At 53.8% G+C, this 16432-nt stretch overlaps 4 protein-coding genes across 4 annotated transcripts; 2 read left to right on the top strand and 2 right to left on the bottom strand.

Annotated features, from left to right (window-relative positions):
• Nucleotides 1-2870: 2870 nt before the first annotated feature.
• J7T54_004675 (uncharacterized protein) lies at nucleotides 2871-4493 on the bottom strand (the record flags this gene model as incomplete). The annotated part of the gene is made up of 1 exon (XM_051503354.1): nucleotides 2871-4493. One exon carries the CDS (start codon nucleotides 4491-4493, stop codon nucleotides 2871-2873), a length of 1623 nt encoding a protein of 540 aa, XP_051364985.1.
• Nucleotides 4494-4890: 397 nt separating this feature from the next.
• On the top strand, nucleotides 4891-6070 carry J7T54_004674 (uncharacterized protein; the record flags this gene model as incomplete). Its single annotated transcript, XM_051503353.1, has 3 exons — nucleotides 4891-5014; nucleotides 5078-5931; nucleotides 6059-6070. 3 exons carry the CDS (start codon nucleotides 4891-4893, stop codon nucleotides 6068-6070), a joined length of 990 nt encoding a protein of 329 aa, XP_051364984.1.
• A 939-nt stretch (nucleotides 6071-7009) lies between these two features.
• On the top strand, nucleotides 7010-8687 carry J7T54_004673 (uncharacterized protein; the record flags this gene model as incomplete). The annotated part of the gene is made up of 2 exons (XM_051503351.1): nucleotides 7010-7425; nucleotides 7490-8687. The coding sequence occupies 2 exons, from the start codon at nucleotides 7010-7012 to the stop codon at nucleotides 8685-8687; spliced, it is 1614 nt and encodes a 537-aa protein (XP_051364983.1).
• Nucleotides 8688-8792: 105 nt separating this feature from the next.
• On the bottom strand, nucleotides 8793-11027 carry J7T54_004672 (Fungal specific transcription factor; the record flags this gene model as incomplete). Its single annotated transcript, XM_051503350.1, has 5 exons — nucleotides 8793-9397; nucleotides 9470-9813; nucleotides 9871-10080; nucleotides 10134-10517; nucleotides 10582-11027. 5 exons carry the CDS (start codon nucleotides 11025-11027, stop codon nucleotides 8793-8795), a joined length of 1989 nt encoding a protein of 662 aa, XP_051364982.1.
• Nucleotides 11028-16432: the final 5405 nt, after the last annotated feature.

The following is a 16432-nucleotide window of genomic DNA, read 5'->3' as shown; positions in this document are numbered from 1 at the left end:
TTGATGCAGTTGCCGCAAGGAGGGTGACTACGCTTTAAACATCCCTTTCAAGCGTCGACCTCTTGGAATCTAATAAAGCTTCGACTTCTTTACGCCATACCTCCTTATACGACCGCCTGCTAACGTGACGAAACTTAATAACACCGTGCAAGCATAGATAATAGCTACTTAGTCAGGGAAATCGTATTCGGCGGCACTGATATGTATAATCTTCTACTTTCTCCTCTATATAATGTTAGCTTATTCCACTATAGTCCTTAGGTACAAGTGCCGGAGATTAAACAGTTCCTTCGCATTCTCCGGTGGTCTATCGCTAATAGCGAACTATTAGAGATAGTATAGTCCATTTTATAGGACTATATAGATCTTCCTCATGCCAAAGCCGCTGTCTCCTAGGTAATAACGGTATTCAGGTACCACAAAGGTCCGTTGCAAGGCTTTAGTTAACAATCGGCGGTGTTCATCAAGCCCTCAGCCCCAGCCATCATATATATAAAAATACCATCGACAGTCACCGTGACGAGCACGTTTTACGTGATCTGACCCTTCCGATCCCAGAAGCGTTGCTAGTTATCCCCTCGAATGTGAGCCGGCGCATAAGCGCCGTCAAAAGCGCCCACAGCACCGTTGAATTCGTGGAGATCTTAGTCAAGCTCGACAGCCGTGGAGACGTAGCCTAACAGCAGCGGCCGGATAAAGGTCCTATGTAGCCTCCTCATAGGCCCCTTTAAACAGTGGAAGATACTCAATACTGTCCCACGGTTAATGTGAAATGCCCTCGCGGCGTTCCATGAGCCACAAGAATAATACCACTCGTTGCTCTGGTATAGTATACCGACTTCCTTCTACTTCGATATGGTCCCGCAGCCACCGAACGAGGTCGAAGGTGGCCTTTAGCAGACAGAAAAGGTCGAAAAATATCGAATCCGGACTCGCGATGAAGCTATTCGCAACATGCCGCATATCCGTGCTGTTAGAAGCCCTCGATTCCTGGATACCGTCCCTCTCAGCTACCCTGCCCGTTACATAAGGCTATTGCTGCCAACTGCAGTCAACACCACACGCCAGATAGGGGTACGTCAAGGCTACGGCACACCATAGCCTATCCTCATCGTCATCATCATCTATGGCGATGATCTCATCGAGCAGGGCTTCAGTTAGGTGGCCGGTATCATCAATAAGGGTGTCCATGGTGGAATAGGGCCACGAGGCCGTGTTAGATACCGGATTTATTCTGCAGAAAGAGCTGCAACAATAATTTACAGTGATAAGTTCGCGGTCATGCAAATTTTTGTACCATTGCATACTGCAAAAGAGCAAGTCTGCTACAAAATGCTCTCTTCGACGGTCGATCTATACTAAGAGAGGCAGGAACATGGAGCCTGGCTAGCGTGGTACGCGGCAATATCTGCCAAGGAAGAACTATAAACGATTCCCCGATTTTCATTGCAAATTAATACTAAAAAGAGGCGTGCTGCAGAATTATGCTGCAGCATACATTTTGCAGCACTCAAGCAGCAGGCTCCAATGATGGGCTTGGATTCCTTGTTCCCTCGTCTCGTAGACTTGTGCCCTTGGCGCGGGAACTACGGATACAGACGGCTGGCAATCCGGATGTCGCATTGCGTTTCTCCCTTGTCCACTACTCGTGCCGTGCCGCTTCTCTGTCATCTTTGAGCAGGTGGGGCGCGGAACGAGCACCGGTTCCCACGGATGAATGCAGGGATCAAGTGGTTCAAGCTGAAACTGGTCTGCACACGGCTGTAGCGCGGCACGAGGTAGAAAGAAAGGCAAAAAATCAGACTCACCAAAGTACGGAGTAGTTCTTCGTCCTGGATGGCTGAAACCGCACCACAGTCCTCGCCTCTTGTTATTGGCTCCGAAGGACAGGACCTTTGATGGCGTCTTTTAGAAATATCTGGGTCGTGAGAGCCAGGCAATCTTGGCAGATCTACGACACGCTCTGGACGGAGCAGAAGAAGCACGGACGTGTGATGCGCCTGGGGCCCGATGCCGTCTGCATCTACGAGCCCGGGACGTTGTGGCACATTGACGCAACCCGGTCGACGTACGCGCGTGGCCCTTGTTACTGTAGCTACATAATACTGGTAAAGATTGTGAAGCTGGATGTCGCCTGGGTTACGCACAATTATGACAGTCTTGCCGTAGGTGTCTAGGGAATCGGGTGTTGCGGGTAATAGCCGGGTGAAGATAGCACGATAAATTGAGCTTGGTGCGACCGCCTTTGCTCTAGGAGTCGTTGCGGCCTGAAAATCGAGGCATAAAGCCCGCTAGTTACTCAGTACTCAATACCTTGCTGTATTGCATCTACGTAGAATGACCACGCCGTACTATACGCTCATGCAAGTGTCGGTCACAACGCTCACGCTATAGGCAACCAATTACTATTCAACACGTTCAACATGCATTCGGTAGGGACGGAACGACCTGTATACACATATCCTTCTAATCCGACCGTTTTCCTTGACCTCTTAAGTGACTGTCTCTTGTGGCTTAGATAAAGACTTTCTGTTGCGGCTTAAATAAGGACTGTCTCTTAGGGGCAAAGGGTGCCGAATTTGAAACAATTTCGCTCCGAAAATGGAGGTCATGGTGTCCAAAACATGATTCTAGGGCGCAGAAGACAATAACTGGACGGCATCCCGTATTTTCCACTGGGTATGGTCGTATGTGACTAGTTTAGGAAGGGGAGATCACGATAAGAGGCTGATGGTCAAGTTCGAGAAAGGTCTGAGAAGAGGTCCCACTGGAAGTCGAGGATGTGTGTACTCCTGACAAAAGTTCATGTTCCCTTTGGTTTTAATTTCATACATTGATAGTTATGACATTGACTCGCTATGAAGTTACTTTCACTTCTCACAGTCAACTATATCCTCCGACTCCCAGCTCTCGCTCATCAACCTCTGTCCCAGTTCCAACAGATCCTCGTCCCGTCCCGGCGTCGAGATGAGGGTGACGCCAAAGGGCATCGTTTTTCCATTCCTGCTGATCCACGTCCCACCGATAGGCACGGACACGGCGCAGAGATCGAGCAGGTTGACAAAGTGGGTGAAGCTGCCCAGTCGCTTGTTGAGCTCAATGGGGTCTGCGAGTATCTCGGCGACCGTGGGATGCGTGGCCGTGGAGGGCACCACGAGCACGTCTATGCCGCCTCGGCCGGCGGCGGAGGACGACGAAGAGGCGGACGACGAAGAGAAGGAAGAAGAAGAAGAAGGAGGGCAGCGGAACTGCCGTGCGGTCTTGCGTTTGTACTCCGCCAGGGTAAACATGTCCTCGTATGCTCGCACGGCGTCGAAGCCTTGACTTGCGCGGAAGATGTCTCGGACGACGGGGTGCATGCCCTCCATGGAATGGGTGTCCATATACGACTTGAAGGCGACAAGCCGCTGCGCGACAATGGAGCTGCCGTACAGCATTGCGTTTGCGGAGGCCAAGGGAGAATAGTCGAAGCCGGCTCCGTGGTCAGGGTCCATGAAGCTTATGGTCGGCAGCTTGGTCGTCACCTTATGAAAAAGGGCAGCGTATGGCTCTGATAATGCGGCCGACACGGCATCCGGAGGCGGCAGGGCATAGCGCACCCTCCCATTGCTGCTCGCGTCCCACCAGGAGGGCTGGGCTGCCAAGACAGAGAGCTGTGCTTCATCTCGTGCATAGACATCGTTCTCATCATACGCGCACATGGTCCTCAACGCCATGCGCGCTGACTGGACTGTCTTGGCTATGACGGTGATACAGTCTGCCGTTTTGCACGCCGGGACCAACCCGACAGTCGAGATGGTGCCCAGGGTTGGCTTCACGCCCACCATGCCATTCAAGGCTGCCGGAACGCGCGTGCTCCCGGCCGTGTCGGTGGCCACGGCAAAGGCCACGAGGCCTGCGGCCACGCTGACAACAGAGCCAGAGGAGCTGCCACCCGAGACATAGTCACTGTCATGGACACAGCGTGGCATCCCATACGGCGACCGGGTGCCATTCAACCCGGTAGCGAACTGGTCGAGATTGGTCTTGCCAATCAGTATGGCGCCAGCGGACAGCAAGCGCTGGACGACGGGTGCCGTCTGCGCCGCCGTGTAGGCGTAGGTCGGGCATGCGAGCGTCGTGGGAAGCCCGGCAATGTCGATCGAGTCCTTGACCGAGAAGTTGACACCATACAATGGCGGCCTCGACCCAGGATCAGGATACTGTCGCTCCAGCTGTTCGGCCGCTGCCAAGGCCTTGGATTCGGGCACCAGCGTGATCCATACCGCCTTGTCCGGATGGCTGTGTATTTGCCGGTACGTGGCGCGGACAACATCTGTGGGTGTTGCGGCGTCGCAGGCGTACAGTCTCTGGATGTTCTCCACAGTCACCTCTCCAATGTCCAGATCCAATGCGGATGCGGCGGTAGTAGAGTGATGCGACTTCTTGATGGCCTGTGCAGTAAACTTGAAGTCTGGGGCTGCGCTGGGGGCGACGAGAGCGGCGGGCGCCATCTCTGCTTGGTGGTGTTTGAAGGCTCGGGGATGTCGAGAGAAGAGCATAAAAGGTTTCTTGTCTGACGGCCTTGTAAGGCCCAAGCCTAGCCTTGATCATGTATTATACCAATGGTAACGACAAGCTTCACTGTGGTTGATCCTTGTTCCATTCGGAGATAAGAGAGGGCGGACTGGCGGAGCTGTGGCGGGCGCTGGCGGCCCACCGACGCCGACACCGACGGCGGCCCGCCTCCCGCCGCCCGCCAGAGCGCCGCCCCATTTCTCCAAAAGCCTCAAACAGGATGTGAAGTCTATCCTTTGATTCCAAGTGGATGAGAACAGCGAGGTGTTTTTCTTTTCTATTTCTTCCACTTAGTGTCGAGCCATTTCTGTGTGCTATGAGCAATATTTGAACATGGCGTCGGTCCAGATATTCAAGTTCTCCATATCGTCACCGGCGGACATCTCTCCGCTGCAGAAGATCCAGGAAGCCGGATACGACCCATCCCAGATCCTGGCCGTTGTAGGGAAAACTGAAGGTAAGGCCACGTTGCTTAACAGTATTTCCTTTCATTCGTCAGTCTTGGCTCACCGGGAAATAGGCAATGGCTGCGTGAACGACTTCTCCCGGACTCTCGCCTCGGCCGTCTGGGAGCCTCTGATCCCGGCCGACGCGGTCACCGTCTTCTCCGGCGGTACAGAAGGGGTGCTGAGCCCTCACGTCACCTTATTCCTTCGGGAAACCGGCGACGCCACGACTGGCCTGTCCGCGTCCGTCGGCCACACGCGGACGCTGGCCCCTCATGAGGTCGGCACGGAAGAGCAGGCGCGCCAGGTGGCCACAACTGTCGCCCAGCTCATGCGCCAGATGGACGTGACGACGGAGCAGGTGCATCTGGTGCTCGTCAAGTGCCCGCTGCTGACGAGCGACAAGCTGCAAGCCATCCGGGCGCAGGGCATGGTGCCCATCACGTCGGACACGTATGAGAGCATGGCCCGGTCCCGGTACGCGAGCGCCATTGGCATCGCCGCCGCGCTTGGTGAGGTGCCAGAGGGCGACGTGCCGGCCATTATGCGCCAAGGGCAAGGAGAGCACCGGTGGAGCGCGAAAGCGAGCTGCAGCAGCGGTGCCGAGCTGGACGACTGTCACATCCTGGTGCTGGCATCCCCGGCCCCCACGTCCTCGTCTCCAACGCGGCAGCAGCGTCTCCATGCGGTTTCCCGCCCCATGGCAGACGCCATGGACGCAGCGTCTCTCCTGCATCTGCTCGACCAGGTCAGGAAGGACGCCGGGGAGGTCGTGCAGGTCTTTGCCAAGGCCGAAGCCGACCCGTCCGGCCGGGTGAGGGGCTTCCGTCACACTATGAACACGGACAGTGATATCCATAGCACTAGACATGCCAGGGCAGCGGTGGGTGGCCTGATTGCGGGTCTCGTGTCGGACGCGGAGATCTACGTGAGCGGCGGCGCGGAGGGACAGGGGCCATCCGGGGGAGGGAGTCTGTGCTTGGTCTATAGAGCGCCAGGGTAGTACATGGATCGACAGAACCGTATGCATGACCATGACCGGACTGCGCAGACAGATCACCATATGAACGTCCACCACTACTGCGCTCTGGAACCTTTAGGATCGTACATGTATCCTGGCCAAACATATTGGGCCCATGGGGTCGATCTGGGTCCGTGGTAGGGGTGGAGGGTGGAGGACTGCACGACATGTTCATGGGGTCATCCCACAGGGCTGCGCGTCAATCAATCAGGCCAGATCCAGGGGTTCCAGTTGACTGATTGACGCGAATTCGGTTCGGACTATGGACTGAGACCAATAAATACAGATCAAATTGGATAGACTTCGCGCGTGCATAAATAAATAAAGTACTAGATCCTAAACGGCCCTTCTAGATTGATGTGAATAGAATGAGGCTTGTGGTGATGTCTGGTTGACAGCTACGTGTGGTTATGAGGAAGGTGACGCGCCCGAGTCGCCTGGCGCCGCTGCAGGCACGTGCCTACAGATTGATTGATTGAAGGCCTCAAAATGCCTGATTTTCTGGCTCATGTTTGCGAACGAGAAACGGAGGAAGATGGTCGGTTTGACCCACAGCCCTGCTGTCCCAGGCGGGCCGCTTTCAAGACCGGCGGCCCGCCTTAGATAAGGCAGCGCGCCTTGTGGCAAGGAACGATAGTGACAGCCAGCGGGCCGCCTGTGCTGCTCTATCTTATCTGACCGTGATCATTTTCACGTATCGTGGGGTGACGTCCAGTCGACAACCCATGCGGGCGCACCTCCAGTCCCAGACTGTCGGACACTTATCGCCATAGCCAAGGGGCAACGCGCAAGCTGTATCGGGCAGTATTGAACTACATAGTCGTGTAGTAGCCTTGGCGGGTGGGCGAGAGCTGGCATCATCGACCTACTTAGTCTGTATGTATTAAAGAAAAGACATTGCCAACCAACAATCATCCATCTTCCCATGCGTTTGCTTTGCACTCACCACCTCCTTTCTACAAGCCTCTTCCATCACATCGCCATCATGCATCGCCGTACGCTGGCAAGCAGGTTCACGCTGCAACCCAGACCATCCGAATGCTTCCCTGGCAACGACTTCTCCAACGGCGACATGGATCCTGTCCCAGTCACCTGCCGGACCTGGAATTGGTACAGCGTCGGCGGCTTCTGGATCTCCGAGGGCTTCCAGATCCCCATCCTGCAGATGGCCGGCGCCCTCGTCGCCAACGGCCTGAGCCCTGGCATGGCCATGGGGGCCATTGTCCTCGGCACCTGCCTCGTCATGATCCCCTGCGCGCTGACCGGCTACGTCGGCGCCAAGACGGGGCTCAACTATCCCGTCATGAACAGGGCGTGCTGGGGACTGCAGGGGTCCAAGTTCGCCGTCGCCGTCCGCGGCGTCGTGGCCATCTTCTGGTGTGGTGTCCAATTCACCACGGGGTATGTCCAGTCCCTCTCCCTGCCGTCCCGTGGGCTCTTTCACTAACCAAAAGGGGTGATGTAGGGGCGCGTGCGTGTATCAGATGCTCCGAGCCATATGGCCGTCTTTGGATTCGCGCGTGCCAAACCGACTGCCCGAGAGCGCCAACATCACCTCGGTGAACCTTCTGTGCTTCTTTCTCTTCGTACTCATCAGTCTGCCGTTCTTCTATATGAATGTCTCGAAACTCCGCTGGGTGTTTCTCGTCAAGATGGTCATGATGCCACTGGGCGGGCTGGCCCTCTTCATCTGGAGCGTCGTCGTGGCCAAAGGATTTGGGCCCATCTTCTCGCAACCCACCAACGTGTCCAGCGGCCGGACGGTGGCCTTTACCTTTGTGAGCGCCATCTCATCGGCTATCGGGCCCCAGGCGACCTTTGCCCTCAACATGGGCGATTTCTGCCGCTACGCAAAGTCGCCCCGCGGTGCCTTTTGGTCGCAGGTCATCATGATGCCCGTGTGCATCACCTTGACCGCCTTCCTGGGCGTGACGCTTGCGTCGGCCTCCGTCGTCATCTACAACGTCGACGCACCCCTTTGGAACCCCCTGGATGTCGTGGCCCGGTTTGACAGCCGTGCGGCTGCCTTTTTCGTCAGCCTCATGTTTGCTTTTGCGACACTCTGCACCAACATTGCCGGCAATACAGTGGCGTTTGGGAACGACTTGATGGCGCTGTTGCCGACGTGGGTGGATGTGCGCCGGGGCCAATTCATTTGCGCCGTCCTGGCCATCTGCACCTTGCCTTGGAACATCTTGGCGAGCAGCGCCAACTTTCTCAATTTCCTCTACGCGTATAGCGTCTTTCTTGGACCCATGTGCGGCATCATGCTGTGTGATTATTGGATCCTACGCAAGAGGTACCTTAACATTGAGCAGCTGTACATCCGCCACGGATTCTACTGGTACAACAAGGGCTGGAATCCCCGTGCGGCGGCGGCGTTCCTCGTCGCCATTGTCCCAGGCCTGCCGGGACTGATCAAGGCCGTCAACCCTGGCGTGGACGTCCCGGAGGGGTTTCAGAACATATACACCCTGAACTGGCTGGTCGGCGTCGTGGTTGCTGGCGTTTTGTATTACGGGCTGAGTGTTTTCTTCAAGATTCCAGCGGAATCTCTGGTCAAAGGCTCCCGGGAGGACAAGGGCGAAGAGTGGTTATTGACGGGCCCAGGTGTGATTTGCGGCGTCGAGGAGGTGCAGGTAGAGAAAGGCCGAGATGAGTAGACGCTGGACCTCCTTTGATATCCTCAATACTGTCATCATATGAATTCGCTATGGACCTTTATTCTCTCTTAAGGCTGGTGGGATCGTCTCCTTTCATACTGGTCCCTAGTTTGAATCTCCCTGCTCGGATGGCTGGGACTCGTACTCCAGTGTCCGTGTTGTCGCCCCCGCGAAATCAAACGCGGGGGACATTGGGTACAATAAAGGCGGTAGTTGATATTGCCGAAGATGCGAACTGTGTAGAGGTGACTGGTTCTCCATCGCGTTGAGAACAGCGTCTTCGTAGAAGAACGATGGTGGAAGAGTGTCATCGACTCCCTCTAACAAGGCGTTCTCTTGCGTCCATTGTATTGGCTGCGCCTTGGGGCGTGCCTCGCTCATGGCGCTCGTTTGTCCAGCTTGCATATCAGTAGCTGTGGCCACTTGACACCCTGGCGATGGGGCGTCACCGCTCGCCTTTGGCGTGCCCGTCTCTACTGGTGTGGATTGACCGACAATGTCTTCCGCCGTCAGCTCATGGATGTGAGAAAGTGATAGGTCAAGTCGTTGCACAGCAAAATCCATGTACTCTGTAGCACGGCTGTTGACTCGGAGCAGCCATCGGTAGTTACTCAGAGTCTTCTTATACGTCTCGGCCTCCTTGGTGGACTGCGATGTAATGAACATCAGTGCTGTAAAGGTACCGATTGTGACGAGACAGTACCCGCTGGCTACAGAGTCAGACAAAGGTAAGCGGACGTTTCACATGCGAATAGACAATGCGGGCTCAAGATGTGACATACGCGAATACCAGAATGCTTGCAAGTGCTGACCCCCCAGCCTTGCCACAAGATCGACCGCGGATGTAACCCGTTCCTTGGGAGCGGCACGACAGATCTGTACAATGTACGGGTCGCACGGGTGGCGGAGCAGCGACCGCAGGAGGACACGGTGAAGCGTGAACTCGGCCGCGAAGTATGCCAGGTGTAGGGACGCGTTCGGAGATAGTCTTTGGCTCGCGGATGCGTCCAATTGAAGGGACGCAGGCAAGTCCCGGTGCCATTCTCGAAGTCTGACTTGGATCGGTTTGATCTGCTCCAGCACGGTCCTGATGTTTGAAGACTTGTCCGCCAAAGCCTTCCGCGAGCTAATGAAGTTCTTGTCAGATAGGCCCATGTGGTGCGGAGAGAGGTAGAAGGCTCACTAGAATTTCTGCAGTATTTGACTGACAATGTGAGTCAAAAAAATCATCGATTCGAAGGCTTTGCCCCCGGCAACAACATCCACGCTGCCCTCAATAGTGTCGTCGGCTTCTTCTCCATCCTCAATGTCCACAAAATCCTCTGCAGACAGAACATCGGGCGTCCAATCGTCGTCGATGATGTGCGAGGGTCGACCACGGCAAAGCGCCATCCTTTGCGATATTGTCAACTTCGCGCCTGGCGTTAGTATGGCAGATTTTCTTACCACTTATCCATCATATAGATGGCCCAGCCTAGGCGTCTTCTCAAGCCGCTTTCCCACGTTGGAATGGTCCAACCAGCACAGCTAGAGTCGATTCCCAGATCTTGCGCGACAGCAACCATCTGCGCGCTCAGGGCCCAAGCGCCCTCATGAGACCACCCATGTTGAAGAAGCAACAGGCCACCTTGAAGGGTGGATAATTTGGGCCTATCAATCACGCTCTGGAGAGACGTGCGAGCAATGCGCTCGAGACCGTCAATGTCCGGCTTTTTCTGAGCAGAAAGCTCCCGATCATGGTGCCACCATTTGGCGGCAAGCATGTAGACTCCGGCGAGGCACGGCGAGGAGAATTCACGATGCGTCCGTGCGTATTTTTCCATGAATGTTCTGGACACACACACAAGGGGGTTAGCCTGAGGAAAGGCGGCATGACTGCGATAGAAGAACTGACTTCTTGTCCAGTATAGGAAAGCAAGGATGGACCATTCGAAAGTAGAGGTTCACTAGACTCTTTCCGTGAGGCGATACAATCTTCTCAATGGCATCCAACTCCTGCAACTCTTGCGCGCGGACCCGCGTACGGCTGTATGGCACCAGTGCGAAATGCGTGTGGCGGGAGACGCGACGACAATGGGTCCCATTCGGGAAATGAATCTCTTGCTTGTCGTCGACAGGCCTTAGGGCCAAAAGGTCTGGATCCAGTTCGTCAGAGGGACCGATGTATCGTATGCTGTCCATCCCAAACTTTGCCGTGTCACTGGTCGCATGGCCAAAAGACGGGCCCCCAAAAACCGCCGTACCATCATCGTACAGTGCCGGCGCAATCGAGTGCTGGTACTCCTGCCCAAAGTCCTCCAAGCCATTGAATAAAGCCCCATCGAAGATTCCGCCAGGCATAGTTGGCTGGTTTTCGGTAGAGATGGCATGCGCCTGCTGTTCCTCTTGTGACTTTACAAGCCTCGTCAATAGCGACTCGATCCGATCCAGCCTTGATCCATGGTCATCAACGCCGGCTGGAGGAGAAGCTGGGAAACCAGGGGTTGGTGGGGCCTCAAGGGAGCACTGGGTGCCGCTCTTGACGCACTCGGCACAGTCACCTTCATCTTTGATCGTGAGGGAACACCTGACTTTTCGTTTGCGACCTGGCTCCTGCGTCAGCTCCAGGTACTACAATCCGAGACGGTACGGTACTGGAGTTGGGAGCACCAACATTGAAAGCAGCACTTGGTAGCTCTCTTCACCCGCTTGCGCGGCGGGCCTTCATTCATCTTGACGGCGCTTTGGTACAGTACCAGTCGTCATAGCGATCTCGAGACCAGGTAGTTTGGACTTGTTCGACGAGTCAGTTGGTTGCGTGAAATGAAACAAGATTGAGCTGCTCGTCGTGGGTGATTCCATTCTGACATGGAAGGATAAGTTGGCGAGGTCATCAATCCTGATTGCGCCGGAACAGGGGTCCTAATTAGCCTCCCAGATGTCCGGGTGACTCGGATATAAGCAGGCCCGGTCCCGGTGCATTACCCTCACAATATTCAAGTCAATTGCACGCCAACAGTGGCCTCTGAATAAATTGACCCATCGGTTTGCGTTGCACCAACTTCAGAGTCATCGTGGCGCTTCTCAACAATGACAGAGGGATGAGCGAGTCAGCTCGAGCCTAAGAGCGTAGGAAAGGCTGCATCGTGGAAGGCATTTTTAGTTTCAATCATTTCATGTGTGCTGTATCGGTGGAGTTGAGATGTCAGGCACTGGATCAACAAACGGTCAGTTGAGGAACGCGGCATGGCGAGATTTTTTTTACATGCTTGAACCGAATGCATGCAGCGTAGTGCCAAGCGATATGCAACCGCTGGCGATTGCTTGTGAATATGCCAACTCATTTCCCTCTTGAGTCTTGAGCCAGCCTCCAATCTTGTGGTTGCAGTAGGTCAAATAGGAAGCTGAAAAGATGGATCGCGATTCGCATATCTTCGGTGGTTCATGTCAGTTCCAGACCACATGCCAAAGGGGGAGTTTTGCAACGAAGCCTTCCTGTTCCGCGGCCTTTGCTCCGCACACGCGTCAAAACGAGAAGCTTGTGCCACCGACCTGCAGACATTAGCTGTCGGGTGACGTGTTGAAATATGTATGAATTCTTGCCCAACCAACAGCACCCACAGGGCCGCAGATATCTCCAACCGGGTAGCCACAGAGGAAAGATCCTTTTCCGTGAGCAACATCAGTATGCTTGCTATACTATTCTACTATTTGACAAGAGTTTATATTTGGGAATTTATCTCTGTAGACTCCGTCGCCACTTCAATCAAATATTGAAGGCATTGTGATATCCGGGTTGCTTCGGAGCTTACCCGGCCGCGAGCGCGTCAGTTATGTGTGCTCCAACCTCCTGCATGTAAATCACAACCAACCGACCCCAGATTCGCGGAGCCGCCCGTAGAGCGATTAAGGTCATTGGCTACCTTATATGTACTCTTAGGCTCACCGTTGTTAGGTGCTTGGCCTGAGCCCTGACCTACAGCCACTTAACATCAGTTGGCGGCCCGGAACAACGACCGAACGCTCCCCTTTCACTTTCCGCAGTTTGTAGCACTTCCGAGACCACTATGACGGAAATCCAGAACTTCACTCTTTCGGACCAGCAGGCGGTAGGTTTTTTCGGCAACGCCTAGTTCCAACTCGTCGATAAGGCAGAACAAGATAAGTGAATATACATACTAACCGAATGAAGATCCAGCATTCATGGCTATACAACAAGTCTGCATGTGGGCGCCTGCCCGAGGAATACGGTCTCACCATGTTGTGTGAAGCCACTATCTCTGGCATCGGGCTAGCGAACATGAGCCCTTATGTACTGGGCGCCGGAACGGAATGGGAAATGTTCCGACCTTGCTGCCCCCCGGATACAAACGAATCCCAAGACAAGGCAAACCGGTATTACACAGAGTACGACTGCGTATCGAAATATTGCGCGACAACAAATGTGACCTTGGCAGAAAGTTGGACGGAGTGTCTCGACGCAGCCTTACAGAAGGAACTTTCAAAGATTGGAATTGATGCGATCAAGGTCTACCAGTCTAAGCTTGATTTTGAAGTCATCAGTAGATGCGAATGGCTCGACTACGATCTAGTACGAGAGGGTATAGAAGCTGTGGATGATGAGAGTGGCGGGCATTATCAGTGGACAACGAGCGTCCGGCTTCTCGTGGCGTCAGTTCTGCTGACTTCTGCTTTTTGCGTTTCGGGCTGAGCATGAATTGGTGTGTATGTCGTGTCGCTCCCTTGGTAATCTGCGGTTGGTCAGTGTGCGCGCAATTTCTTTGCAGGCCGCAACTACGGCTCACAGAATACTGAGTGGCATGTGCTGTCTACGTGATTTCCTCTCTGCATACTTTCAGGAAAAAACATCAACACATATCTTGTCAGTCATCTTGGCGAACATCCGGCGTGGCTTGTGTAATGTATTATCCAGATCCCTGTGGTTTGACGCGGGGCATCCCCATTGTCAGAGTTTCCTCCCTGAGCATGCCATGTCCGTGTCTACGATGAGGCCGCCCATTCATAGCGTCAGAGGAGCCTATGTCGTACTGTCTGTCTTTCGCTGCCTGGGCGAGCTCTGCGTTGGCCGCGGCAAGACCGGCATCGTAGCCTGCTTTATACACGGGTGTTGTCTTGTTCGCACGCCCACGCCCACGCCCACGCCCACGCCTGCGACTAGCCTCTGCGGCGGGATCCAGGCTCTTCTTGCGTTTCCCATTAGCTGACTTAACAGATTCTCCTTCTCCTTTATCGCGATGCTCTGTGTCGATATTAATACCAACGTTCTCCTTAAGGCCGTAGGATAGTATAGCTTCCTATATAGAAAGCCCTTCCCTAAACACAACCGTCACGCTCTTAAGCTTACCAACCACTATTTAGTTCATAAGAAGGCACTCGCCGTGTGCGTCTAACCATATTGCCTTAAAAAGGTCACGCTCTATAGCCCCCCTATCTGTGAAAAGAAAGGAACAATCTATACGATCGCTCTTGGCCTCTAGGTTATCAGCCTTCGGCCAATGTATTGTGAATCGGCCCTTATTCGCACGGTAGTTAGATCGAGTTTTAACGCAGAGTCCTGGCATACGCTTGAGTAGCTTCTTATGTAGATAGTTAGGATCCTCGCCAAGGTCGTATAGATCTTGGTCGTCCATGAACCGCTCCATACCAAGGGAAGCATCTGTTCCTACCCACCACGCCAGCTCAGTATATTTCCGTTCCAGCAAATTTTTATAATAGAGTTACACCTAGATAGGGTTGCTTTTATTTGATAATTCGCTCGCGTTCCTCTCCTTATTTGTTTGAAAAGGGCAGAGGACTCTTTTAATTTTATTATAGAGGCATGCAGCATACTGCATATTACGTATAGGGCAGACACGTACCGCCGATAAGCTCACGGCATGACACATGGATTCAACGAAATTTCTGATAGAGCATGTGCTCTACAAAAGATCGTAAGCTGGTTTGCTGCAGTGGGATCATCGTCGAACTCTTGTGGTGGACTGCAATCTACTAACATATCAAACCAGGAATATTTGACATGGCGTCGAACATCTACATTCACTGCTCATGGAAGAGCGTGAACGCTCTTTCCAGAAGCCCCTTGGGACGATCCTCCCTAGCTGTCTTCCCGGGCTTAATTTGAGCGTGACAAAGCTGTTCGGTTTTTCCCAACTAAGTGACTGGCCCCCATGAAACCCATCCTGCGCTGGCTCTCAAGGACTCATAGATGAGTCTTCGCGATGTGAACACCGTATTCATGGGAAGTGGCGGGTCACGAATGCTCCGTCGTGGCAGGTTTCAAAACCCTTCTCGAAGCGCTAGACTTCTTACGCTCGAAAGCGCAGTGCGTCCACACTGGTATTTGTCAGCTCTCTGACTATTGAAGTCTTGACGCCAAATCCTACACAGATTCCTGCTAAGACACACCTCAATGTCCATCCGATGAATCTCCTTCATTGTCCCGGACGGCAATACCGCATCCCATGCTCTGGAAAAAAACGGGCAATCGAGTCCCGTGGTCCGCCAAAAGCTTCAGGATCACGTCATTCTCTCTAGCGAGCCTTTGACTCTTAGGCATGGGATCTTCTTGAAAGACAGACGCTCTTTGGCGCACCAAATAATTATAGTCGCTTTGCGTAGAGAGAGAACCTATATGAGAGTCATCGAAAACATTAGTGATTGCTCGTCTCTATTGGTAGGCCTGTAGGGTAGCACCCTGGATTCCGGGACCCCGGACCCACTACACGGCGTGGGTCGGCTTCGGAACCGAGCTCCGGACGGACGTAGACGAATCCCACGCCGAGAGCTGAATTAGATATGGTTAATCCTGATTCTCCGGCATGACATATTATAGAGAGGGAAGAGTAGCTCCGAGCCCATCTCATTCGCTGTTCCGGGCTATTGCCAAGTGCTTCGCGTCATCACTTCACTAGGAAAACCCGGCCCGAGCTCTCTCGGGGTCAAACAGAGTTTGAAAGTCTTGGCGATGGAGACGGCAGAGCTTCACATTTGTCGATCTGACTCTGTGTGTTTGTACCAAGACTGAAAATCTCCCCAGCGTGATGATTTCCACTACTTTGGCTCTACCCGCCGTTGCATGCTGATAAAATATACAAAGCATACAGCATCACTGACTTGTCGTCAACAAGTCCGTCCGGTTAGGGCATTGCGCTGATCTGGTATCACATGGGGGTTGCGTCGGACGGGCGTTTTGCGGATAGCGGCTGGCCGCCTGTCGGCGCCACGAAACAAAGATCTGGATTCATGTCATCAGATCTTGCTCGTAAACATCAGATGATTGGCTGTGAGGAGATTTTGAAATGCCGCGAGTCCGTCGTGCCGTGTCGGGACTTCAGTCGGACGGGACATTTTGAGGTCCATTCAGAGTCTCCACTTTTCAGACCCCAATCTCCAGTCTTCAGCCGCATCGAGTCAGCGCTTCGAGACGGCCGACGAATGGTGCTTCAGCAATCAGTCTTCAGCGTTGAATGTTCCAATCTACATATCACGTATGCGTACCAACGTGAGAAGCCATCCACTACCTGAGACAAGGACCAAATTGAACAAAGACCGAGGTCTCCTGGACTGGGAGTCCGGGATCAACTCGGAGGCACCCACTTCGTGTTTGGTCGAACGTATACCCCGTTGACACAGATTGCATTGCAAGAGTCAGAGAGCATCATAAACGGATCTACCCTGCGTTACAACCGACCGTCGGCTGTATTACCTTTAATGTTCACTCACTTGCTAAAGCTTGGCGCCTCCCA

The sequence above is a fragment of the Emericellopsis cladophorae genome (genome assembly GCF_022114955.1).
Source record: "Emericellopsis cladophorae strain MUM 19.33 chromosome Unknown NODE_5_length_938552_cov_118_678949, whole genome shotgun sequence".
NCBI classification, from domain to species: Eukaryota; Fungi; Ascomycota; class Sordariomycetes; order Hypocreales; family Bionectriaceae; genus Emericellopsis; species Emericellopsis cladophorae.
This window is presented reverse-complemented; position numbering and strand designations above follow the sequence as displayed.